Here is a 25,592-nt window from a genome sequence, read left to right as displayed (position 1 = left end):
GGTGGCCATACTTGCAGCTAAAGAAACAGGTGGATGGAGGTACTACTGAGGCTAGGAACTCAGGAAAAAAAAAAGCACATTTTATACAGGTTGAACATAAGTTCAACTTTGGCTATTTTGAGTCTAAAGAGTCCAAGGGAATTAGATGGACAGCACTGGGGCTCGGGGGAGAAAAAAAATGGACAGCACTGGGGCTCAGGAACAAAAAACCCAGGCAAGTGTTAGAGACCTCAGAATCACCCGTGCAGTCACTATAGCACAATGAGAAAACAGAAGGACCCTGGGTCAAAGCTGTAAGAAGCTCCAAAGTTTAAGGACTAGACAGCAGAAGATGAGGACACAAAGGCAAGTGAGGAGTGGGCGAGCCAGCCAAGGAAAATGTCTGAAGAATAAAGGTTGGAGACTCAAAAGAAATGACCACTCCTGAAATGTGTCCCCGCACGGGGTCCTGTGCTGCACGCTGTATGGAGACAGAAGAGACTCATGAGTACGATCCTAACATGCACATGGCCAGGGTCTCAGTGCTCAAGACCTGGGCTGCCCCAAGGAGCTGTCAAATGACAAATGACGTCTTCAAGGGAGGAAACCATAGCCTAAAATACAACTGAGGCGAGAGGAGTATTCCAGAGGATCCAGACTCACCCATCAGGGAACAGCGAGAGGCGATGATGCAGTGAGTGGATCATGGGACATTCCACCCAGGTCCCCTTCTCAGGGTCAATGCGCCCCTCCCCTCAGCTTCCACGAATATCCCTGTTGAGAAGGGCTCACAGATGTGCCTCAAAGGGAACTTCCCTCCACCGCAGGGAACTGCCCTGCCCAAGATTACACACTCCCCATGGGGCAGCCTCACAGCAATGGCTGGTGATGTAGGAATATGGGGTCCAGGGCTCTGGCCTCAACCCGGGAAATTTCTGAAGCGCCATCCCAGCTCCCAAGCCTTCTGCAGGATCCCGGGAGACCTCAGTTGCAACCCCACTGCAGGTCTGCTTCACCACTTGTCCAGTCCTGCCTTCCTCACTTCCTTACAGGTGGATCTCCCAAGAGCATCCTTCAGTTAGCCCACTGGGTACCATTCTCCAGTTCAGAGTCCAGTTCTAGGCAGCCCAACCTAAAACAGACACTGCATATCAAACTGGGACAAGACACTGAGGCTAGAGTAGAGAAAAGCGGCAGAGCTGCCCATGGCAGAGGCAGCTGCAAACCATAGGGCGGCCTTTGTGTGTGTGAGCGTGAAAGGGGCTCTGTCACACGCAGGACTTAACAGAGAATGGCCACTCTCGATCCGCTCGTCACTCATAATGAAGGACAATGACTTGAATGTTTGGATTCACTTTATGGGACTTTTTGTTACCTAATAAATCTATACAAGATCTCGTGGAAGGCCAAATGGAAACTTGAATTTCAAGGACAACCTGAAGGAATCTTCCTAGAAAAGGGAGAGAGGAAACGATAAAGAATCCTCACTACAGAGAAAGCCCAGGTGACCTAGAAGCAAGAGTTTTGAACATTTTCAATGACGCAATCAACAGATATTTGTTGAAAGGTTATTATGCACCCAGCAAAATGCCAAGAGTTGAGAATATGATCATGAAAAATACAGACACAGTCCCTGACCTCAACGAGCTTAGAATCCACCGGAAAATGCTGGCATTCAGCAATGGAACCCTTTGCCCCAATCAAAATGCCCCAGGAAATCGAACCTATAAAGTCAGGTCTGTGTGATAACTTCTTAGTGGAGATGTCTTCTCTAAGCATAACTAATGACACTTTCCTACCACTGAGTTAACACAGGAGACAATAAAGCCTATTTTAACTAAGAGCAAACTTTTTAAATGAGGTCTGAGGATGTTACTGTCTTCCTATAACAGCCTTGGCAATTTATTTCTGCATGTGGTTGGCTTGCCTACAAGAAAACAATCTCTGATTTGCTATGAAAAGCAGCTACAAGCAGTATCGGGTTTGGCTTGGTTGGATCATCTTGTCTTGAAATCTCAGAATGCCCTTCACCTCTACGCAATGCTGAAGTCTGGCCGAAGGGATCAAGGAGACGTTTGCTTCATGGCTGAACCTGGAACATGTAACAGTGGCTCACATTTCTTCTCTCAAATTTAGAAGTCAGCGCAGAAGGACCTAGAACTCTAAATAAACCCCCACACCAAGTTCTATACAACGTAAGGTGACAAACGGTTAGAATTCAGTGATCATCACACACTGATAAACACACCATGCCTAGAACATTCACCACTGCACCACCTGAACTGACTGTTATTTAACGGAGTGGTGTTTGTTGTGCCATAAATAAAACATATTTGCTTGTGCACGTTCACGCAAGGAGAAACGAACTGGCCTAAAATTTTTTAAGAGAGTTGCAGGCCTACAATGCTGCTAACAAAGTGTGTTTACCAGAAGTTCACATCTATGTCCAGAAATGGCAGGAAAAGCTGTATTCTGAGGTCTACTCACAAAAGAGAGTTGACCTGGCTGCCCCTTTTAGGTACTGAACACTGCAACGTGTTAAAAATGTGGTATACACCCATACATGGGTGTTATGTCTTTTAAATGACCACGGTCTGAACAACAGTTTAAAAGACATCCGTGGCTGCAGCCCCAGCACTCAGGATGCTTCTAGGCACATAGCTGAAAAGCAAATATTTGATTGATGGATTATTGAACAGATATAATATTTTTAAATAAAATTCAAATCCGAGGGGGAGGCAGTGGGATGGATTCGGAGCTTGGAGTTAATAGATGCAAACCATTGCCTTTGGAATGGATTAGCAATGAGATCCAGCTGCAGAGCACTGGGAACTATCTCTAGTCACTTACGATGGAGCATGATAATGGGAGGAAAAAGAATGTGTACATACATGTGTAACTGCGTCACCATGCTGTACAGTAGAAAAAAAATTGTATTGGGGAAATATCAAAAAAATTTCAAATCCAGCACTTGTATAAGATCCATGGTTTGTTATGAAGAGCCCTTGAGGCATACTTTTTAAAACAATGGACAATGACGTGAAAATCGAAGAGGAAAATTCCCTGATCAAGAATCTGAGAATAAGGGGAATTCTGGTGTGTCAGCATGCGGCCCAGAGCCCCAGGCCTGCATCCGTGTCCCTCCAGTTCTTACACTGATGCTTCTGTGAGTCATTCAGAGTAATGCAGTGAATGGGTCAGCACTGGGGGGATTCTGGGAGAGATGAGATGATTGCAGTGAAGAAGGAATACCTTTTCTTTGTGCTACTTAACATGTTATTGATTTAAATATTTATGATTATAAATTGCATTAGGTTTTCCATTAAAAAACACACAATCAAGAGAAAGCAAGACAATATGGCACAAATGAACCCATCTACAAAACACAGACAGACTCACAGACATGGCGAACAGATCTGTGGATGCCAAGGGGGAGTGGGGAGGGACTGGGATGGTCTGGGAGTTTGGGGTCAGCAGATGCAAACTGTGACCTTTAGAATGGATAAGCAATGAGGTCCTGCTGTAGAGCACAGGGAACTCGATCCAGTCTCTTGGGATAGAACACGATGGAAGAGAATCTAGGAAAGGGAGGGAGTGAGTGTGTGTGTGTGTGAGTGCATGTGCATGTATAAATAGGAGTGGGGGTGTGTTCATGACTGGGTCACTTTGCAGTGCAAGAAAAACTGGCACAACATCATAAATCAACTATACTTATTAGAAAATAATAAAAATATTAAGAGAAATCAAGACATAAAATGGCAAACTCATGGCCCTCCAAGGCTTCTCAGGAACCCCATCACAGCTTGAGTCAGGCCTGATCAACTGATGGGCCTTTCACTGGAGTGACAGGACCTTTGGAGGCAGCAGCTTCCACGCAGGGCTGAGGCTAACTAGACAATGTCAGGGTGAGACAGTGAGCTGAAAGGAGAGACAAGGGGTGGGGGGTATCAGGCCTGAAGGAGCTGTTCTACAACCTCCAGAGCAGGGGCTGACGCAAAGCAGAGGTGAGTTTCCGTCCCAGAGGATGCCTGCCCAGGGCTCCAGCGCCACCTCTGCCTGCCATCCTGAGCTGGGCCCCAGGGAACACCTCCACTGTAACAGAACACCAGGCAATGGCAGGCCTCTCAAAGCTCCAGGCTTGGCGCTCTTCACACCAGCATACAAACAAGATGACGACAACTGCTAACAAGTAAGATGTTCGTAGGAAGAAATAACAGACTCAATCAGAAGGAGGAATTTCAGTAACAGAAGAGCTCTTATTCTACAGCAAAGGGCATCAAGGCTCAAAAAGACTCAAGGACAGGGCCAGCTGCACTGAGGAGTTATCAGATGGTGGTGGATGGATGAGAACGCTGACTGTACCATCAGGGTTCCGCCAGAGAAGCAGAACCACTGGGCTATATACATGAAGAGATTTATTGCAAGGAACTGGCTTATGTGGTTGTGGGACTGGCTAGGGAAGTCCGAGGTCCATAAAGCAGGTCATCAGGAAGGGTAAGCTGGAACGCTTCCAGGCTGGAGCTGCTCTCCACACACAGATGAAATTTCCTCAGTTCTATTCTTAACGCGTTTCGACTGACCGAATCGGGTCCACCGAGGTTATCTAGAATCATTTCTCTTACTTGAAGTCAACTGATTATGGACCTTAATCACATCTGCAAAATAACTCATGGCAACACCTATTTTAATATGTGACCTATTTTAATATTGGAAACTGCTGCTATATCACTCCCTGTAATGAAGAACTTTATCTCCTTGTCCTCGATTGAGCAAGATCTTTTCCTTGACTGAATTTTACTTAGAAAGGTTCTAGGTGGCTATATTAAACACATTCTATGATGTTTCTCCAGCTAAAATTACTGAGGATGTTGGAACCAGCTCTCCTGGGTCAGCAGGAGAGGGGCTTGGAGGGTTCATGGAAAATCACGTCCTCTAAGAATGTCCGTCCAAAGTCTGTATCACAATCCTTCTGTTACCCAAGTCATCCAAAGTAGCAGAGCATGTGGAGAACTAGGAGAATGGAGATGGCTGATCCATTCTCCCCCTTCACCCAGATACCACATTCACTCTCTCTACACTAGCATGCTCAAGATTCTTTTTTTTTTTTTTAATTGAAGTATAGTTAATTTACAATACTTTGTTAGTTTCTAGTGTACAGAAAAAGGGAGATAATCTTTTTCAGATTCTTTTCCATTACAGTTTATTACAAGACACTGAATACAGGTCCCTGTGTGATACAGTGGGACCTTGTTATTTATGTATTTTATATACAGTAGTGTGTATCTGCTAATCCCCAAATCCTAATTTATCCCTCCCCACCACCCTTCCATATTGGTAACCATAGGTTTGCTTTCTATGTCTGTGAGTCTCCCTTTGTTGTGTAGACAAGTTCATTTGTATCGTTGTTTTTAGATTCCATTTAAAAGTGCTATCAGGTGATATTTATCTTTGGCCTACTTTACTTAGTATGATAATCTCTAGGTCCATCCATGTTGCTGCGGAGCGCATTATTTCATTCTTTTTTATGGCCTTCACACTCAAGATTCTTAGAAGTGTCATCTATATAAGATGTCCCTACATCTACATTCCCCACACCCTCTCATTCATCATCACACTGCAATCAAGGCCTCCCACCAACACACTCTACGAAACAGATGCTCCCTAAGATTATCAGAGACTTACTGGTTGTTACACCCAAATGGCCATGCTGACCACACTTCTCCCTTGAAATGCAATTTTCCATTGCCTTCCACAACAGCAAAGCCTCCCATTTTTCCTTCTACCTCTCTTGCTATTCCTTGTAAATCTGATCTTTCTCTTCTTCCGTCCTGTAAATGTCCATTTTCTCCCGTCCTCCACCACTGGACTCTCCTCATGTATATACACTGTCCTTTGGCTTTCATTTTCATCTATACAGTAAGGATCTTCGATCTCTATCTCCATGACAGATACTGCTTCTAAGTCTCAGGTTCACATGACCTACCGCTCTGAACATCCATACGTGGATGCCCCACAGTCACCGTGAACTCGTTATGCTTTCTGCTGTCCCCACTTGCTCTCATCAAAGCTTCTTCCTCGGCTCTTTACCTCCGTGACTGGTTCCACCATCCACTTAATGGACCAAAACAGAAACCAAAAAGTATCCCTCAACTCCTGCCTTTTCCTAAATCCCTACCTACTGTCAATCAAGGTTCACTTGGGGATGGGGGGTGGTGGGGAAAGTACAGATGAAAATCACATTTTCCAGCCTCCTTTGCAGCTAGGTGTGACCATACAACTATTCAGGCCAAAGAGGTGAAAGCAGAAGTGTATGGAACTTCCAGACAGCTGTTTAGAGAGACTAACTCCACTTTTGCCCTCACCTTCTTCCTGCCTCCCCCATTTTCTCACAAAAAAAAAAAAAAAAAAAGATGGCTAGAGCTCCATGTTCCCTTGGATCAAGCAGTGACTTGAGGACAGAAGCCACAGCTGAAGGTGAAAGAGACAGAAGGAGCCTGGTACTCTGAGAACTTTATAAAGAATCACACCAAACATGGACTGCCTAACTCCAAGTTTATTTCATGTAAGAAAATAAACCCTTTTTAAGCGACTGTTGTTATACATTTTCTATTATAAGCAGCCAAACATAACCCTGACGAGCATGCCAAATTACACTGATTCTTTTTTAAATCTTTCAATTCTATCCATTTCTCTCCACCTCTACTGCCTCTCCTCTGGTTCAAGCCACCAAGACCATTTGTTTCAATGTACTTGAAAGAGCCTATTAACTGGTCACCATGCTTTTAATCTTCCTCCAATCTAAATCCCCTGCCCATGTTTGAGGGGCAACTGAGATTATGCATTAATGGTGTTAACATTCTTCGAGCTAGTGATTTCACTCCTCAGAACTTATCCTGAGGAAGACAATGAGATAGGAATATAAATCAGTAAGTTCACGGAGGCTAATAACAGCAGTATCTAAAAGGTTTATCAACAAAAACAATCTAGATGGCCAACAACAGGGGGTTCGTTACCTATAAAATAGTACATCTGTTCAAGAGAAAAATTAACCTGTCACTAAAAATCATGATACAGAGGGAGTTCTCTCACGGTGCAACAGGCTAAGGATCGAGCATTGTCACTGCAGTGGCATGGGTGGCTGCTGTGGCTCGAGTTTGATCCCTGGCCTGGGAACTTTCACACGCCATGGGTGCAGCAAAAAAAAAAATCATGATATAGAATAATATTTAAGATAAGAAATGCTCATTTTATATACATATGAAATTATATACAATATATATGAAAATTAAATGGGTTATAAAATAGTATTACCCTATGTTCCAATTTGATATTTTAAATTACATAAACATGTAGAGAAACTAGTTTCACTCTTACATTTGTATCTACACCAACAAAACTAACATTTTAATTAATTCAGATAGCACCTTGGTATTTAATAAATATCAAGCGTATGCTAAATTGTAATAGTTATCTGAGGTATTATAATTTTTTCTTATGCTTATATTTTTTTCAAGATGCAACAGTAAACATAAATTGCTTTCAAAGCAAAAAAAAAATATTCTCAGTAAGTCCTGCAAACCTGAACATGCCATTTCCTAATTTCAACTGCCCCAGAGTCATCACCTCCTCTGGACGGTCTTCTCTCATTCCTCCGAGGCTCACGCTCCAAGAGAACCCCATCTTTCCCTGTACTAACACTTTTCCCACCGCACTGTAAACTGCCTGTTTTCTTAACTGTATCGCACACCAGACCACAGGCTCAGGGGCAGAATCTCACTGTTCCCTTAGTGTAGCGCCTGGCATGTATTTGGTGTTCGGTTCATGTGAAATGAGCAGATGGATGATGTTGTGGCGAACTCGGCCGCACCTCCACCTCTCCACCAGGCACGAGATGCAGAAGGACCCACATTTTTGGAACTTAAATGTGCGTCTCCAAAACTTGAGCTCTTCGACCATCACCGTGCCTGAATCATTCCTTAGCGATGGGTCTGGCTGCAAGAAGCTGTATTAACGCCTTTCAAAAACACTTTAAGCCTCCAAAGGAATTATTTTATGGGATGAGGAATGACTTCACACACAAGTTGATGGTACTGGAAAATACGCTGATATGCACCCACAGAGAATAATTCAAAATAACTTCCAAAAGCTGGGAGAATCAGAAATGCACTCAGTGTTCAGCAGGTGCCTACTATGTGCCAAGGAATCAATTCAACTCTTCCGATACATTCCTTGATGATACCTGCCTCTTCAAAAACTGGTGCAGAGATTCAAGAAGTTATATCACCGACCGTCCATTCTGCAATGACTCGTTTTTACCTCAGGCACGATTGGTAAGTAGGGGAATATGTCAGTAAAACGGGGTGTGTGGATTCTCACCTGATTTTTCATAGTGTTAATATTCTGAAGCAATCACAGGAACGAGCTCTCACAAGGAAAGAGAAAGCCACAGCGATGTTTGAAGACATGTCAGAACAAAGCTGGAAACACACTCAAGGGCCCATCTTCCATAGAGCAGTGGCTGTGGTGGCTTCAAGAACTACTGCCTTTCCACTAGGTTAAGCTAACCAGCACAGCTGCAAATTACAGATGAAGGAGCTACAGAAAGCTTTCTCCCTGTACAGATGAGGGCAGAGGGCTGTGCTCTGGGCCAGATGTAACTGTCAGTGAAAACGGTCTCTATGAGAAGTGAATGGGCTCTGCGATCCACAGAGAAGAAGGAGGACCTGGCCCAAGCGGAAGGCCACAAAGGATGGACCGAGCTGGTGAGGGCAAACGGCAGCCAGATGGAGATTGAACAGAGAGCTATATTTTTATTACATTTGGGTTTGTTTTTGTTTCTAGTTACAAAGTTCCAAGGGCTTTCCAAAGTTGGCCTCAACCCTGGTTCTCCCATGAGCCATTATTTTCAGGGTGTGATTCTGCAGGACATGAGGTGCATATATAGTGCTATAGAGAAAAGGCACTGTGGTAGCACTGGTTTTTAGCTAAATTTCTTCCAACAAAACTAAAATCCTATTATTATTGTTATTTATTTTGAATGCAATGAAAGCAGTGTTTTTAATATACATACAAACACACAAATATGTTTCATCACACATGAATATATGAGATAGATATAGATGCATGCATGTATATCAATCCCCTCCCCTCTCAAAAAAAACCTATCTGACACCTTCCTTCCTTTTAAGATAGAACATTTGGAAGTATAAATAAACTAAATGTTGACAGTCACCAGGAACTGCCACTGTTAGGCCCATCTGCATAAATTTCCACTTAGCTGCTACCGACCTCCAAAGACGTGCAGCATTCTCTTTGAACATTTTTGCCAACAAAATGGAACCTCTGCCATGAGGTCAGCTTAATCACAAGGGAAAGGGTATAAAAATACCGCCCAACAGCCACAAAGAAAACCACAACGCTGACGCTGAGATGCGTTCAATCTTAATGAATAGTAGTCCGGCTCTCTGGAAGGGGACTCAGCCACACATCTAGAGGGAACTGAGAGCAACCCCTACACATGGTGTGACCACCAAGGAGAGACCACAAGCCAGAGCAGAAAGAGAACAGAAGGTTGCACTCAACACAGGGTGACAAAGGTCAGCCAAGGCACTTCATCGATACATAAGCCAGTCTTTTGTTCATTGATTCGGGCAACAAGTATTTGATTATGTCTTCCTGATACCCAAACATCTTAGCGAATGATTGACTAGCACCCTAGGGGTGCAAACCCTAATGCCTGTTGGACCCAGATAAGTAATGTTAAGAGTGAAACAGAAAGGGAACCTGGTAATAGCGAGCACCAGGACAACTATAAACTAGCTATCACATGGCCCATCTAAAAGTACGCAAATCCATTTTTCTCACCTATCTTCAGGGCAGAGATGGACCAGACCTGGCTCACAGACTACCACTTCACGACTCTTCACGACTCTAAAAGGATCGACCCATATAAAAGATCACCTTTCTACAGGTGATGGCCATAATACACCAGAAGGTAATAACTCAGCTACAGGGGAAGCAAAGTAGCACAATCCAAGAGCCAAAATTTTAGAAACTGAGCTTGCTTCCATATGTCTTCATTATGATTGAAGAGTGCCATTATGTAACCAAACTATTCATTTGCTGGCATCTTTAAAACCAGCACCTCTTCCTTAAAAGATGCTATGCAGGGAAGGTTCGCTCTTAACAATTGTCTGAAGTACCAATGAGAAGCTGAAGAATCTCTATAATCCACATCACATCTTCCCCATGAAGGATCAAGGATAGTGTCAGCACACACACAGGTGAAATGCATCAATTCCAAAGGCAATAGCTGTTAGCCTACTCAAAATGTGGTTTCTTGGCCCGCGGTTAGGAGAAGCCATGTTATATACTCGTGAGTATAATATTTAATTAATATGGTATCAGTTTTCTTCTCCTTTTTTCTTTAAAGGTCAATGTACCAGATATTCCAATTTTTATCCTTAAATCGACATCTCATTTTTTACCAACACCAACTTTATAGTTAGAAATACATACGCTAATGTACATTTAGCACTTCTTAATTGTTTTTACAGCTAAATTTAGACAACAAATTAAATTCCTCAGTACACGTTATGTAATGTAGACAGAGGCTATAAAAATGTTGACATTGGTTATATTCTCGTAATGCAATTTAGCCCTTTTAGTAATGACTACGCAAATGATCAGCCACAAGAAAACTATTTTATATCTAGTACCTACTATCACGGAAGTAATTATTATTATTGTCTTGCTTACTGAACTTCAGTAAGAACCCCTGAGGTGCTTAAATACTTCCAGTAGGCTGGTGTGAAAACGCCCCTCTTAACAGACTCATCTGGCAACTATAATTATCAATTTTAAGGAGGGCATTTCGGATGAACATTAAACAAGAAATTATCCCCAGAAGGTTCCTAAGTTCCAAACTTCAAAGGGAGAAATATTGACAGCTCCTAATACATCCTCTTAATGTCTTCTTGATGCAACTTTTCACCCAGGCAAGGTCAGCAGCTCTAAGATGACTCAATACAATGGGCGGAAAAATCCAGGCTCCCAAGATGAGCTTTAGCCCTGAACAATATCTACTTTTGGCCAATGTCTTAACAGTGCTGGTTATACTTCAAGAAGCTCAATCAAACATCCCATTTTACTGTGCTTCAACTTTTGGTTTCAGAAATTGCTCCACCATCCCGAAACAGGTCAAAGTACTTGGGTGACCCACTGGCCACAATCTGACTCTATCCAACTTCATCTTCTCCATCAGCATAGGGATGAGGAAGGCAGGAGAGTAGAGAAGAGGCCAAGCTGCATCATTCTTTCAAGGAACCCAGGAACATCTCAGCTGGATGGTTCTGCCCTAGGATCTCTCAGGGGCTTTATGTCAAGATGTTGACTGGAGCTGAGATCATCTGAATGCCTGACTGGGACTGTTGGTTCTGTTTCCAAGGTGGCTCACGCACAAACTGAGTTAGTGCTGGTTGTTGGCAGGAGGTCTCAACTTCTCACTACATGGACCTCTCCTCTCATGACATGGCACCTGAGCCCATGGGCTAGTGGTCTACGACTGGGCCTCATCAAGTCCAGAATCATCCAAAAGGCCCTGGTTGCCCAGGAAGCTGGAATGGTACCTTGCCTGTTCTCCATTCTTCTCTCTCGCCAGCCAGCAAATCCACCACCTGAAAAGCTTCAGGTGTCCAGAAGGCCCAGAGGAAGAAGTTCATTGTGTGCGAATCACCCCTGGAATCCCTTACCCAGAAGGTTAATTCCACCCCTTGGGGTGCTCATCTCAATTTAGCCAAAAGCCTTAAGAACCAGGGCTAGTGTTAATGGATTTATGCGCAGGGGAATCCAGGTCCAGGCGGAGCTCTGAGTCTGGTTTCTTGGAGGATCAGCAGGCCTTCTGGTTGAAGATGGCTGGTTTCTTAGCTTCCTGAACCTTTTCTTGAGGTCAACACCTCTTTGGGGCATTCTCCCCAGAGGGAGGGGGCTGCTTCTTGTTTAGTCCACTTGTCGGGAATCCAAAAGCAAGAATGTTTCTGTCCAGAGCTAAAAAAATCTAGCTCCCAGAGGCCATGGCTATTTCTCCATTGTTTCAAAGATGCCAGACTGATGTCTTCCTTGACCACTTTTGAGACGCTTTCAAAGTATCGGATGCTGGACACTACCTGTGTGGACCTGGAGACAGGTATCCACTGAGGGTGACACTTGGCCTTGGAAGCAGAGCTGGCATCCCATGTCCTCCAGCAACAGTGTTACCACCCACCACCAACTTCCATGTGCTCCTCCTTCCACCAAGGACCCTCTACAGCGCCCCCTCTCGTCCCCGGTGAGCACGACACCCGCAAGGACCGCCCCCACGCCCCAGCCCCCAGCCGGTGGCGGGGGCAGCAGGTGGGGGGAGGGGGGAGGTGGCCTGGTGGCCCGGGGGAGCGGTTTAGAGGGTGTCTCCCGGGCCCCTACCCGGCCGCCCCCTTCGCAGCCGCCCCCCCAGGACCCCGGCTGGCTCCGGCCGCGCTCCACTCCGTCGGCCCGCTCCCCTCCCCTCCCGCGCCCCCGGCCCAACCCGGGCCGCGCACCCCCGGCCCCGCACCCCCGCCGGCCGCCGCGCGGCCCCCCGCATTCTCGGCACGTCCGGCGCCGACTTTTACCTGTACTTTCTGCACTCGAGGCGCCTCGTCGGGCGAGAAACACCTCCCCGGGACCGCTACCTCCCCCGCCCCGGCTCCGCCCGGCTTCCTCCTTCCCCTCCAAGGCCGCAAAGTAGATGGAGTAAGAGAGTGTGTGTGCGAGAGAAAGAGAAAGAGGGAGCGGGCGCGGGCGCCGCGGGAGGGCGGGCGGGCGGCGGGCGGGAGGCGCGCCCGGCCCCCGCCGCCCTCCGGCCGCCGCTGCCGCCGCCGCCGCCGCCGCCGCGGGCTCGGCAACTCCGGCTCGCGCCCGGCCCCGGCCCCGGCCCGGTCCCCGCCGCCCGCCGCCCGCTGCCCGCCCGCCGCCCGCGGGCTGGGGCCGGCCCGCGCCCCCGCGTCCCCGTACCTCGTAAAGGTCCCCAGAAGCCATGCCAGGCTGCGGAACTTGGCTCGCCGGGTGTGCGCGTCTGCTCGCTCGCGCCCTCCGTGCGTGTGCGCGAGGGGGCCAGTGTGCGCGTGTGTGTGCGCGCGTGTGTGTGTGAGTGTGTGTGTGTGTGGTGTGTTGAGTAAACTGTGTTTTTGCAGAATGACAGGCTTGGGGGCTGCCTATGCGCAGAATCAGAGCGGGCGGCGGCGGGGCTGGCGTAACCGGCAGCGGCGGCGGCGGCGGCGGCGGCGGCACGAGCGCGGGCAGCAGCGACGGCCGCGCAGCGCGCCCGGGAGGCACCGACGCGGCCCGAGCGCCGCGGCCCCCGCGACCCGGCGACCCGGCGGCGGTGGCTGCGGCGGGCAACGGCTCGCCCCGGCGCCGCCTGCAGGAAGCCGCCCCGCGCCCGCCGCCGGCCCGGACGCTGCTGCTGCCACAGGGCGAGTCCCCGCCCCCCGGGAGCCCGGCCCGGCCCCCCGGGCGGGGGGGGCGGGGGCGGCCGCCCGGCCGCGCCCCGGGGGACCGGTCCCGGAGCCGGGGAGCGCCCGGGCCCGCCCCGCCGCCCTGGGCCGGCCCCGGCGGCGGCCGGCGGGGCCCCCCGGGGGTGGCGGGCCAGGTGCCCGCCGAGCGCACCCGGCCCCGGCTGCGAAGGGGCGGCCGGGAGGCAGGTAGAGGGCTGCGGGGCCCGGTGGGGAAGGAGCCCCCGGCGGGCTCGGCCGGCCCGGGGGCCTCACCTCTTCCCCCGCATCCCGGGGAGCAAGGGGCCCCTCCCCGGGAGACCTGGCCCCTCGGGGCTCTGGGGGCCCCTCCCCGGCTTCAGGGCCCCTCCCTCCAGTCTGGTTAGTGAGATGTGGAGGGAGGAGGGACGAACTGACCCCTCCAGAGGCTCCCGAGAGAGCCAGGACAGCACCCCGGTAAATCCTGGAAAGTCCTCAGAGCCGGGCGTGGCCTTCTTCCAACCACCCCCAGCCCCCATCCATTCACCATCCATTTCATCCATTATTCAACAAACATCTTCCAACGTCTACCCAACTGCATTGTGTTCCTTGGTAGGCATGACTGGGACCCTGCCCACCAGGGACTTTGAAAGCAAGAGGAGAGATTAACCACACGACCGTGAGGAGGATTCAGTCACTCGGCAAAAGGGAGCAAAAAAAAATCGCTCCTACTATGTGCCAGGCTCCAGCGAAGGAGGGACCTGGGAAGCTCTCTGAAATGCAAATACGTTGTCATGTCTTCCTACTTGGGGAATAAGGGGTCACCTTTCTGTTTAAGATACAATTAACTCAGGACCTGGGCAGGCAGGCTGTTCTGTAATTGGAAGAAAGGTCTTCCTCGTCCCCCCCACCACTGGTCACTTTCTCCAGCTGTGACGTGGACTTAACTCACATCCTCCCTCGGTCCTTTCCTATTTGTGAGACTTGGGCCACGTCACGCTACCCATCTGAGCCTTGCTTTCCTCATCTCTAAACTGGAGATGGTAGCACGCACCCAAGGGAATGGGAGAAGTAAACAAAGGATCTCTGTATATTTGAAGTGGCCTCTCCCAGCAGAGTTCCACAAGGTTATTTGTGTTTGAATTTGGACCCTGAACTGCCCTTGTGAAGGAGATGGCAAGGGGAAATTACAACAAAGGGAAGGGTTTAATCCAGGGCTTGTCCATTTTTAAAAGTCACCAAATGTTTCAGTTTAAAAAAAAAATCCACAAAGTTTTCTTGTCCAGCTCATTCTAGGACACGTGTTTGCATATGCTGTTCCCTCTGCCTAGAACGTCCTTCCCCACTGAATCCATCTGGAAAACGCGTCCTCTTCCTTGTTTTATCTTCGAATCACAAGCATCTATCCCTATTCCTGACAGAGTGGGTACACAGTATTTGTGGGACTATATCAACAAAACAGATTTTATACCAATTTCTAGTTAAAATCCAACATTAAAATAGTGGGGGGGGGGGGGAACTGTGGAAATAAAGTGTATTTGGTTTAGAAACTGGAAATTGTTATGAGTTCTCTATATCCATATTCATACTGATATTTTCCCAATGGTCATGGTTTAAATAATAATAATAAGTGGTTCTCTATCTGTAGGTCACAAAACAAATTTTAATGATCCTTAATTTGTACTTGGGAATAAATGCACTACCATAGCATGAGGATGTAATTTGGAAGTGGAAGGCAAGAAAGAAACTGGGTTTGGAAATAATATGCTCAGCCAAATTTGAATATATAATCAGTAGTTTTACAAAAACACCAAAAACTTCACTTGCGCCGGCCAAATACTCCCTGGGAATGCGAGCACAATTTAAAAAACCTTCGTCTAGACAACAATTGTTTACAGAGTTCCCAGAAGGGGATATTCACTGTGATTGGCACACTCGGAATATTTTATGGGGGTGGCGGTGACAAAATGGATCTTGAACGCTTATGGCAAAGGAGGGACAGCGTTTTGCTCTGGGGAAAGAGGGAAGGGGAAGGGGTAGGCAGTGCTGCAGTGGGGCGGGCAGGAGTGAAAAGACTAGAAGATTGATTCGAGGAAGTCTCAGGCCACTGGATAACGAGGGTGGGTCTGTTCGTGGAGGGTCTTGAACATCAAGCTAAGAAGCCTGCAATTTGGCCAGGCAGCCATGAAAAATTGGTGAACATTTTTGAATCCATCCGAGGCATGGGCAACTAAAAGTGTGCATTAGAAGACAAATTCTAGAAGAGACATGAGAAATGGGGTTGGGGTTAGAGGTAGGGAGACCAGTTTCAGTGGTCCACGGCGGTGGCGGTAGAAGTGAAGAAGAAAAACTGGAATTGCAGGATGTTCAGAAGGAAGAACCCGCCGGCCACAGACTTTCATTATGGTTACTCCACCTACTTCCATAAAGCGTTTGATCCACATCAGCAGGACTTGATGACTAACAGGATGTGTGTGTGCGCGCACGTGCGCGTGTGCACACGTGCACGTGCACACACGTGTGCATGCAGAATTGAGGGAAGGGGTGAGCAACAAAGGAAAGAAAGGATACAGAGATGACTAAGGTTTTAAACTGAGTGACTGAGCTCCCCATCCGTCATGAACTGCTCCAGGTTCTTCAGAACCACTCTTGCTCACAGAGAATGGAAGATACCTACTATTATCCACCAACTGAGATAGACTCTTCACACCAGTCATAATTAAGGGCAACTGGTAGAAACTTAAACTAAGTTAAAACAAAGAATTTATGGACTCACACATATTAGAAAAGGATGGAATTGCTCTCGGGGTTGGCTGGATTCGGGGTCTCCAAGGATAGGAAATGTCTCTCTCACTCTCTGCCTCCTTCCCCAGCTGGCTTCCTTCCTGTTGAAGGTGGACTTCCTCCAAGCAGCTGAGAATATGACACCTGGCAGCCCACATCATCCCAGCTTAGAGACCTCATACAGTATTTCTAAATCCTAGGGGAAAGCTCTGATTGGCCAATACAGACCACATGCTCTTGTGTTGGCCAATTACTATAGCCAGTCACTGAGAGTATTCTGTGACTGGCCAGCTCGAGTCACATGCCCACTAATAGGGCAGGATAGGTGCAGTGACTGGCAGCTTTACCAGAGTTACCTGAATGGAACTGAGGCTGAGCAGAAGCCCAAAGAGATGGAGGAAAGAATGCTGGGGAGATAGATGTTTACTGTATGCTAGGCAAGCCTGGAGTAGAAAGGGAACTTAGAAGGAAGGACAGTGGCTGCCTAGAACATGGCCTTGCAATGGAGCAAGAACAGCCAGTTTAATATCCAAGGGCAAATTGTATCCATTGCCCTGACAGTGACATTAGAAAGTGGCAATAATCTCCTTCTGGTATTATTAGAGACATGATCTTGACCTCCTGTGTGGTGGGGTTGTTGAACGCATGGGCTCTAGGTTCAGATTGCCTGGTTTCCATTTCTTGAATTATCCTTGCTATGACACTCTTTACTTAACCCCTCTGTCCTTCCATTTCTAAATGTGTTTATTGTTTCTGCTACACAATAAATGATCCCCCAAACTTAGTTGCTTAAAACAAAAGCCATTCCTCATCTCACAGTTTCTGCAGCTTAGGGATTTGGCAGCAGCTAGCCAAGCCCATGCTCACAGAGAGATGAATTAGCCTCTGCCTTCTAAAGGTAGGACTCTCAAAGAATGTGTAGCCATATTTTAAAACCACCACACCACATCTGTAAACTGAGGTAATGGATAACCCACGGAGTTGTTTTGAGGATAGATGAGATAATTCACGCAAAGCACCTGCAGCTAAGAAGGGCTGAATAATGGTACTTGTTATAACTAATATTACAACTACTCTTACCAGTTTCAACCTTTTTTTTTTTTTTTTTTTGTCTTTTTGGCCATACCTACAGCATACAGAGGTTCCCAGACTAGGGGTCGAGTCAGAGCTGTAGCCGCTGGCCTACACCAGAGCCACAGCAATGGCAGATCTGAGCTGTGTCTGCGACCTACACCACAGCTCATGGCAACGCCGGAGACTTAACCTACTGAGCAAGGCCAGGGATCGAACCCGCATCCTCAAGGATACTAGTCAGATTGGTTTCCGCTGAGCTATGATAGGAATTCCACCAGTTTCAACTTATATGTGTCACTAATATCTCTGAATGCTCAAGATTCCTGTAGAAAGGCATTAATTCAAATAAAACCTTCAAATAAAATATTGTTCTGAAGCCATGTAGAAACCATTGCTACTAAACTTATCTTTAGCATTGATTTTACTTTAATAATAATGATGATGGTGATGATGACAATAATAGTAATTGATGTAAAGCCATAATTATTCAGGGTCTACAGCATGCTGGTTGTTATTCTCACTGAACAAAACAAATAGTGCCCTGCCCTCAAGGAGCTTACAGTACAGTGCAGGAGACAGTGAATAAACCAAGAAAACATCATAACATATCTATTATTATTTCACGTACTTACTGAACACTTCTAAGAAAAACGAAGCCAGGGAAAGAGACAGAGGAACTGAGACAGGTGTGTGCCGGGGCTGGGAGAGGGAGCTGGTTTAGATAAGGAGGTTAGGCAAGAACTCATTAAAGTAGTGACATTTGAGCTGAAACCTGAAAGAAAGTGAGAGAGAATACAAATCAGATCAGAGGGCAGAGAATGTCAGAGAGAGAAAACAGCAAAGGCTGAGCCCTGGAGCTGAAGAGGCTTAGTATGTCCTCTTAAGTGAGGGGCTGAAGCTAAGTGGGCAAGAAAGAGCACAGGTAGAGGTCAGCTTGAGAGCTAACGAAGGGCAGGCTATATTTCCAGGTAAGGAAAGAGATTTCCTTCTCAGTGATGTGTGTGGTCATTGGGGGAGCTCTGAACAAGGGCATGATATGATTGGATGGCCTGGCCCCTAGGCAGGAATTGGAATGAAGATGGACCATGGCGGGGGGCGGGGGGAGATACTGGCCACCATCCCGGAAGTGCAGGTGTAGGACCCTAGGGGTGTGGACTAAGGGAGAAAGTGTCAAGACCAAGAGAAATGGACTGGAGGTATATAGAGGATACATACGTGGATTATGAGGAAAGTAGAAGAATCCTGAATTTTTGGTGTGAGTGGGAGAATAGAGGTGCCATTTACTGAGATGGGGAAAACTGGGGAGAAACGTACTTTCCAGGTATTTATATTTGCATTAGGACCAGGTAAGGGGACATCAATAGTTCAGTTTTCGAACATGCTAATTTTGAGGTGCATTTAGATATCCAAGTGGAAATGAGCAGGTACTCAATATGAGAGTCGGGAACTCGGGCTGGATATAGTGGCAGTGATAAGCCCCTGGATGGAAAGGTCTGTGCCCAGGTAGGAAAGGGGACCTAGGATGGCACCCTAGAGCAGTTTAGCATTTAGAAGTCAAGAAGAGGGGGAGGAGCCAGCAGAGGCGTCTGAGACGGGGGATGCAAACAGGAGAGAACCGAGAGAGTGTTGGATCCCAGAGCCACATGACAGACAGGGTTTGGCAACTCTGCCAGAACCAGCTTTGGTGGAGCAGTAAAGGTGAAAGCTAGACTGAAGTGTGTTCAGACAGAGGAAAGATCATTAAGTATCAATGGGAAGTTGGGTAAGAAGGGGAGTGACTATGGGATCTGGCAACATGGAATCTTTGGCAACCCTGCCAGAACCAGTTTTGGTGGAGCAGTGAAGTTGAAAGCTAGACTAGAAGTAAAGGAGAGCTTGGGCAGAGAGGAAGTACAGATGCTGAGCACAGGTGACTCATTCAAGGTCTTTGGCTATAAAGAGCAGAGAAGTGGGTCAGGAGATGGAGCAGAGGCATTAAATGCAGGAAGGGTTTTCAATATAGATCATACAACATGTCTGTACAATGATAGGAATGACACAGCAAAGAGGAGGACATGGTGTAGTAGAGAGAAGAGAGAACAGAGAAGGGCAGAAACAGAGTCCTTGAAAAGGCCAACAGAGAGGAGATGCAGAAGGTCAAAGTGTATAGAGTTGAATACTGTCCCCCTAAAACCCATGTCTACCTGGAGCCCCAGAATGTAACCTTATTCAAAGAATGTAATTAGTTAAGATGAGATCATACAGGATTAAGGCTGGCCCTAAACCAATAACTAGTGACCTAAAAATAGAGACAGACAGAAAGAAATAGAGAGAAGGCCATGTGACAATGGAAACAGTGATTGGAGCAACGTGTCTAAAAGCCAAGGAATGCCAAGGATTTCCAGCAATCACCAGAGACTAGGACGGAAGAATTCTTCCCCAGAGCCAATGGAGGACTGTGGGCCTGCTGACGCCTCAATTTCGGACTTCTAGACCCCAGGGCTGTGAGAAAATACATTTTTGTGGCTATAAGCCAACAAGTGTGTGGCAAGTTGTTATGACCAGCACAGGAAGCTAATATACCATTCTTTGGAAAAACAAGTCAGGCCAAGCACATGGCTGAAGGTGAAGTCATTGGCAAATTTGGAACTCCCTTCTATTATTTCTATATTCTCCAGGAAGTAAGCCATGAAATCATCAGATGAAATTGAGGGGAAAGGAAATGTATCAGGTAGGGGAATGTGATTTGCCTGGAACAGTATTCTTTAGTCTGTGGTTCCCCTTCCAAAACTGCTAACAACACCCCTTTTCACTCTGCAGGCTACCTAGATTCAGACCAAAAACATATAGTTTTTCAAGTGTTAGATGTTTGCGTAAAGATTTTGAAACATGAAAAGTGGACTTGGGGAGAAGAGAAGACTGACCAGGAAAACACAGCAATGTGGCTCATGGCCATATGTTAATCAGAGCCGTCAGACCAGTAAGCATGGTTGTGATTTACCCAATGACACTGAGCTGTTCAGAGGCACCCTGGGCATTGGGTTTAACCAAGGGTGGAATTCACCCTGGGAATTGGGTAGAAGGAGAGAGGCAACGTGGAGTTGAGTATATGGAAGGAAGTGACTATAATGAAAGGATGACGGTTACCAAACCTAAGCTAGATAGAGTGTGGTACCACGGGGGCCAGGTAGAAACGGTAGATGAAATGGAACCCTCTTTGAGTGAGAAGGGCTACAGCAAGTGACAAGGACTCTTGAAATGGTGTGGTCAGTAATGGCGGCTGCCACTCATGAGCAGCTGCCTTGAGCTGTGTGCTGTACATGTATGGCCATGTTTTGTTTCCAGGGATTTTCAGTGGAGTGAATCTGCCACTCTTCTAGACACTGTGTGCAGAATTCAATTATTATATGCACATTGCATCATTTTGTCATTTCAACAAGGGAAGAACCATTGGCCCCATTTTACAGAGGTAAGAAGTAGAGGTCACGACCCTAGAGATAGGCTCCCGAAAGGGCAGGGAGACGGTCTGTGGCCTTAATCAGACCCAGACTTCCTGCATGGGAAAAAAGTTATTTCTTACAGAGACTACCCACCTGTTTGGCTTTAAGTCTTGACTTAAAGACTTAAGAATTGATCTTGTGATTTTGACATCTTGGGGAAGGAGATGGGTGGATCCTGGGAAGCAAGCAATATCGGTTTTTTAGTTGTGTATCTGTGTGTGTGTGTGTGTGTGTGTGTTGTAGAAAGAAGACAGTTGCACTTAAGTTTGTTGACACAACACTTCCTTGTCTAGGAAGATCAAAATGCAAATTTTTCGTACATAGTAAATCTATGAAATAGATGTGTCTTATCAGTGTGGCTTCAAGTGACGAAACTCTATAAGAGGCTCTCAACTTTTGGTCTCAGGATCCACTGACACTCTTCAGGATGGTCGGGAACACCAAAGAGCTTGTATTTATGCAGATTATAGCTACATATGATATTAACTGTATTAGAAACTCAGTTGAAAAAAAATGTAAATGGGAATCGCTGTACATAAAAGTAACACACAAGCACACAACACACTCCATTAGTTGCCAGAGCAGTAAAGTTAACGAGAATCATGAAAGTTCTAGAAAAGTTCTCCATACACTGGTGAGAGAATGAGAGTGAAAAGGCAAAAATATCTTGGTATTACTACGAACATAGGGGTGTTTTTTGTTTTTCGTTTTTTGGTTTTTTTTTTTTTTTTGGTCTTTTTTGTTTTTGCAGGGCGGTACCCGTGGCATATGGAGGTTCGCAGGCTAGGGGTCGAATCAGAGCTACAGCTGCCGGCCTACACCACAGCCACAGTAACACCAGATCCGAGCTGCGTCTTCGACCTATACCATAGCTCACGGCAACGCCAGATCCTTAACCCACTGAGCGAGGCCAGGGATCAAACCCGAAACCTCATGGTTCTAGTCGGATTCGTTTCCGCTGCACCATGATGGGAATTCCCGTACATAGTTTTGACCATATGGATACCTCAAATGGTTTCAGGGACCCTGAAGGACCTGGACCACTCTTTGAGAATTGCTGTTCTGCAGAATTGTGTAAAAGGTTGCCTCTCTTGTGGGTAAAGTTGCATCTTTGAAGATTATACACAAATATCTAAATACACTTAGCATGATTCTTACATCTTGGAGGTGAGTTCTCATTCACAAAGTCCCTTTCAAAGGAGCCCAGGAATAGATGCTCAGAGGCCCCTCACAGGACCCGAGAGCATCTTTCTTCACCTTAGGCTTCTGGAGGAATCCTCAGGGAACGCAACTTGAGTTTACTGAAGAAGCTCTGTAGGGGGATTTCTCCTCCTTTTCCTCCTCCTTCTTTGTCTCCTCCTCCTCTTCTCCTTCTTCATTTATTTTTTTTACCTTTTTTTAAAAAATTCCAATTCTCATGCAAAAGTAGAGAGCCTAATGCAGTGAGCCTGCACATCCCCATTACCAGCTATAAAAACTACCCGTCCAAGTTCTCATTTCATCCCTACTGCCCCGTTGCCTCGCCCCACATGCTAGATTATTTCTGAGCAAGTCTAAGAAATTACATCACTTCATCTGAAAATATGTCAATTCCCATAACTTAGAACAACTAGTATCACGTAACCACCACACACCATCACACCCAGAGTAACACTAAGTCTTAGATATCAAATATTCAGTTGATGTCCAGATTTCCTCAGTCGTCTCATAAGTACTTTTTCACAGCTGGTTTATATATATCACGACCCTTGCCCTTTTTTTTTTTTTTCTTGCAATTTATTTGTCAGAGAAACTTGATCATTTGTCAGCAGGGTCATTTAGCCTGTGCTTCTGTATCCACTATCTCCTGATACAGTGGTAGCTAGATCTAGATTGGGGTTTGTTTCAGGAGCAAGACTACTTCAGACCTGGCTTTGTACACCCCCACCAGAAGGCACATCGTGTCTGCCTGTCTTTCTTTTTGTGATTTTTAGCAGCCACCAGTGAGCTCTACCTAGATCACATTTCATTATAGTTGCAAAATGGTGATCGCCTGTCATTCCTTCCTGATTCATCAGCGGGATATTTCTATGAAATCTTCCATGATCAACACTTTGGTTGCCCTAAGGCCTATCCGTAAAGGAAAAGCTAGCTAAATGCTTCATTAAACTTTTATTTATGTTTTCCAGATCATGAGTTGGTTCTCTAAGACCCTCCAAAAGATCGTACAGTTTTTTTTTATTATTGTCATTATGAGCCCATGAATTTTAATATTATGAGCCCCATTGTCATTGTTCCCCTTCTTGAGGCTCAAACCGCTCCTGTTTTGACCAGCAGGAGCCTCCTGCATTTGGTTCCTGAATCTCTGAATGCATCCCAGCTTTCTGGCAGGAAAAGATGCTCAGGCACTGTGACCACTTCCTGCCTCTGGAGGCCACAATTTCCCCAACCGATCCCTGGTTCTTGTCACTGAGAAATGGCATCAAGATACTATAAACTGAATATCAGCTTGTAACTACAGGTTGGTCAATGTTTCGAGACCTTTTTTTTTTCTTTTTGTCTTTTTTTGCTATTTCTTGGGCGGCTCCCGCGGCATATGGAGGTTCCCAGGCTAGGGGTTGAATCGGAGCTGTAGCCGCCGCCTACGCCGGAGCCACAGCAACGCGGGATCCGAGCCGCGTCTGCAACCTACACCACAGCTCACGGCAACGCCGGATCCTTAACCCACTGAGCAAGGGCAGGGACCGAACCCGCAACCTCATGGTTCCTAGTCGGATTCGTTAACCACTGCGCCACGACGGGAACTCCCTCGAGAACTTTTTAATGAACAAAGCTAGGAAGTTTTTGTAGTTCTTTTAATTCTTAGGGTCCATCCCACAAGGGATGTCCAGCCACATTGCTTTGTTTCAAAATCACTTGAAATAACTTCTCTGAGCTTGGTTAAGTCACCACAACTCACTGCACATTTAGCATCGTTTGGGTACATTTTGATTTACATGTTTAGAGATTACATTTTTATTTTTATTTAAAATTTTAATTGTATGAGGATTTTCATAGCTCCAAAGTTAAATCTATAAGCAAAGTATATTTAGGGAAGGCTACCATTCCTCCCCACCCCACTTCATTCCCTATTTCCCCATATAAGTAACTATTTTATTTCACAGTTTATTGTTGAATTCTTAATATAAATAAAGATGCACATACACCCATATACTCCCTTTCCTGGATAAACGTTAGTATACGCACACGCTTTTCTCTACCTTGCTTTTCTCACTAAATGTCACATCCTGTAGATCACTTTTTAGCATTATTTAGAAGCACTTACAGCTGCATAATACCCCACTTTACTCATTTGGTCCCTGTAGATGGAGAGTCTTTTGCAGTTACAAATAATATTGCAACGAGTAGATTTATGCCTTCATCTTTTTAAATTTCGGCTAGTCTCTAGCAGGATTTCAGTTTTTTACTGAATAACTCGATGTCGGAAAATATTCTGATCGGAGTTCCCATTGTGGCACAGCAAAAACAAATCTGACTAGTAACCATGAGGTTGCGTGTTCGATCCTTGGCCTCACTCAGTGGGTTAAGAATCCGGCATTGCCGTGGCTGTGGTGTGGGCTGGCAGCTGTAGCTCCAATTCGACCCCTAGCCTGGGAACCTCCATATGCTGAGGGTGTGGCTCTAAAAAGAGAAAAAGAAAGAAAATGGACCGATCATTACAATCTGTGGGAAGAGGGTGCCCAGAAACAAGCCCCACCCCTGTGGGCAGGGCACTAGGTTTATTCTTACAACTGTCAATCACTATGGCAGGTAACTAATCTGGAGATGACATAGGAGTCCTTGCAGTGAGGAGGGAACCTGAGGCCCCTCAAAAGAGAAAGCCATTAGAAGAAGCCACTGGAGAAAAGGTGAGTGAGGTGGACTTCTAGCAGAATTACCTGGACTAGGAAGGGACTCGAGCAGTGCCTGCTGGGGACTCTGGTGGAGGAACTCAGATCTGTGGGCTCTGAGAATAGCCCAACAATTAGTTTTAACTTCTCTATGGTCAGTAACCCTTCTTTTATCTCAGAGTCTTCAGTTTTGTGAAATGTTGCAGGGCTATCTTAGTTATGCTATGGGAAATTCAGAGTCAAGCCTGTATGTATGATTGGAATGTACTGATAAAGCAGAGAGTAGCCATTCCTCCTTCGCCCCTGCCCCGAAGGCAGCAGGGTCGCAGCAGAAACAGCTCAAGGGAACACAAGTGGCTCACAATTCCAGGATGTGGGAATGCTAACCCTACAGAAATCCTTGTAGCACAGAGAATGGTGTCATCGAATTAAGAGACGGTCCAGATTTGGGTCCTTATCAACCTGGTTGGAGGAGTCAGACTTCCTGATAAAAGAAGGCCACAGAAAATGGACATAGATGCATAGACCCTAAGCCCTAAGAGCTTTTTTCTTTTAAGTAGAAAAAGACCATTGTGGGTTAGCTAAGGAAATATTAAAGGTGTAATATTAAGTGGTTAGTAAGCAGGCTGTAAAACAAGAGGGCCAGGGTACCATTATTCTACTCAACCACTTATAAAATGTAAAATATTGATTTCTGGTGTGTAAATAGACACCTCAAAATGCAAATGATAGCAATGAACTCAGAATGATGATGCGATCATGGGAAATTAGTTTTCTTTGTTTTTAACATATTTTTATGTTGAATATGCATTTCCTTCAAAATTAAAATGCTATTTTGAAATAATAAAAAAATACCTAACTCAAAAAAGGGGCGAGGGTGTAAGTAATATGGAAATGAGGAAATATGAATAGGCAATTAA

General features: G+C 46.2%; 1 protein-coding gene across 6 annotated transcripts in view; it reads right to left on the bottom strand.

The window, feature by feature from the left end:
- CDYL2 (chromodomain Y like 2) overlaps nt 1–25,592 on the bottom strand; it is a 350,650-nt gene that overhangs the window by 173,060 nt on the left and 151,998 nt on the right. For 3 of the 6 annotated variants that reach the window (XR_014805368.1, XR_014805367.1, XM_021097053.2), the window contains exon 1: nt 13,009–13,464. The exons of 2 other annotated variants lie outside the window; for them this stretch is intronic. Coding sequence is in view for 1 of the 4 variants with exons in the window: in XM_021097053.2 (XP_020952712.2) it covers nt 13,009–13,032 (24 nt within the window). In the remaining 3 variants the exon portion in view is untranslated. Of the gene's footprint in view, nt 1–12,626; nt 12,783–13,008; nt 13,465–25,592 lie in introns of those variants that run through there. One more of the 6 variants, XM_084959474.1, reaches the window with a different exon arrangement.

The sequence above is a fragment of the Sus scrofa genome, chromosome 6 (genome assembly GCF_054392235.1).
Source record: "Sus scrofa isolate SSC_HxYL_T2T_F1_AM1 chromosome 6, Sscrofa_HxYL_maternal_Yorkshire_Landrace_v2.0, whole genome shotgun sequence".
Lineage (NCBI taxonomy): Eukaryota > Metazoa > Chordata > Mammalia > Artiodactyla > Suidae > Sus > Sus scrofa.
Note: the sequence above shows the minus strand (reverse complement) of the source record. Positions and strands in the feature narration are given on the sequence as shown.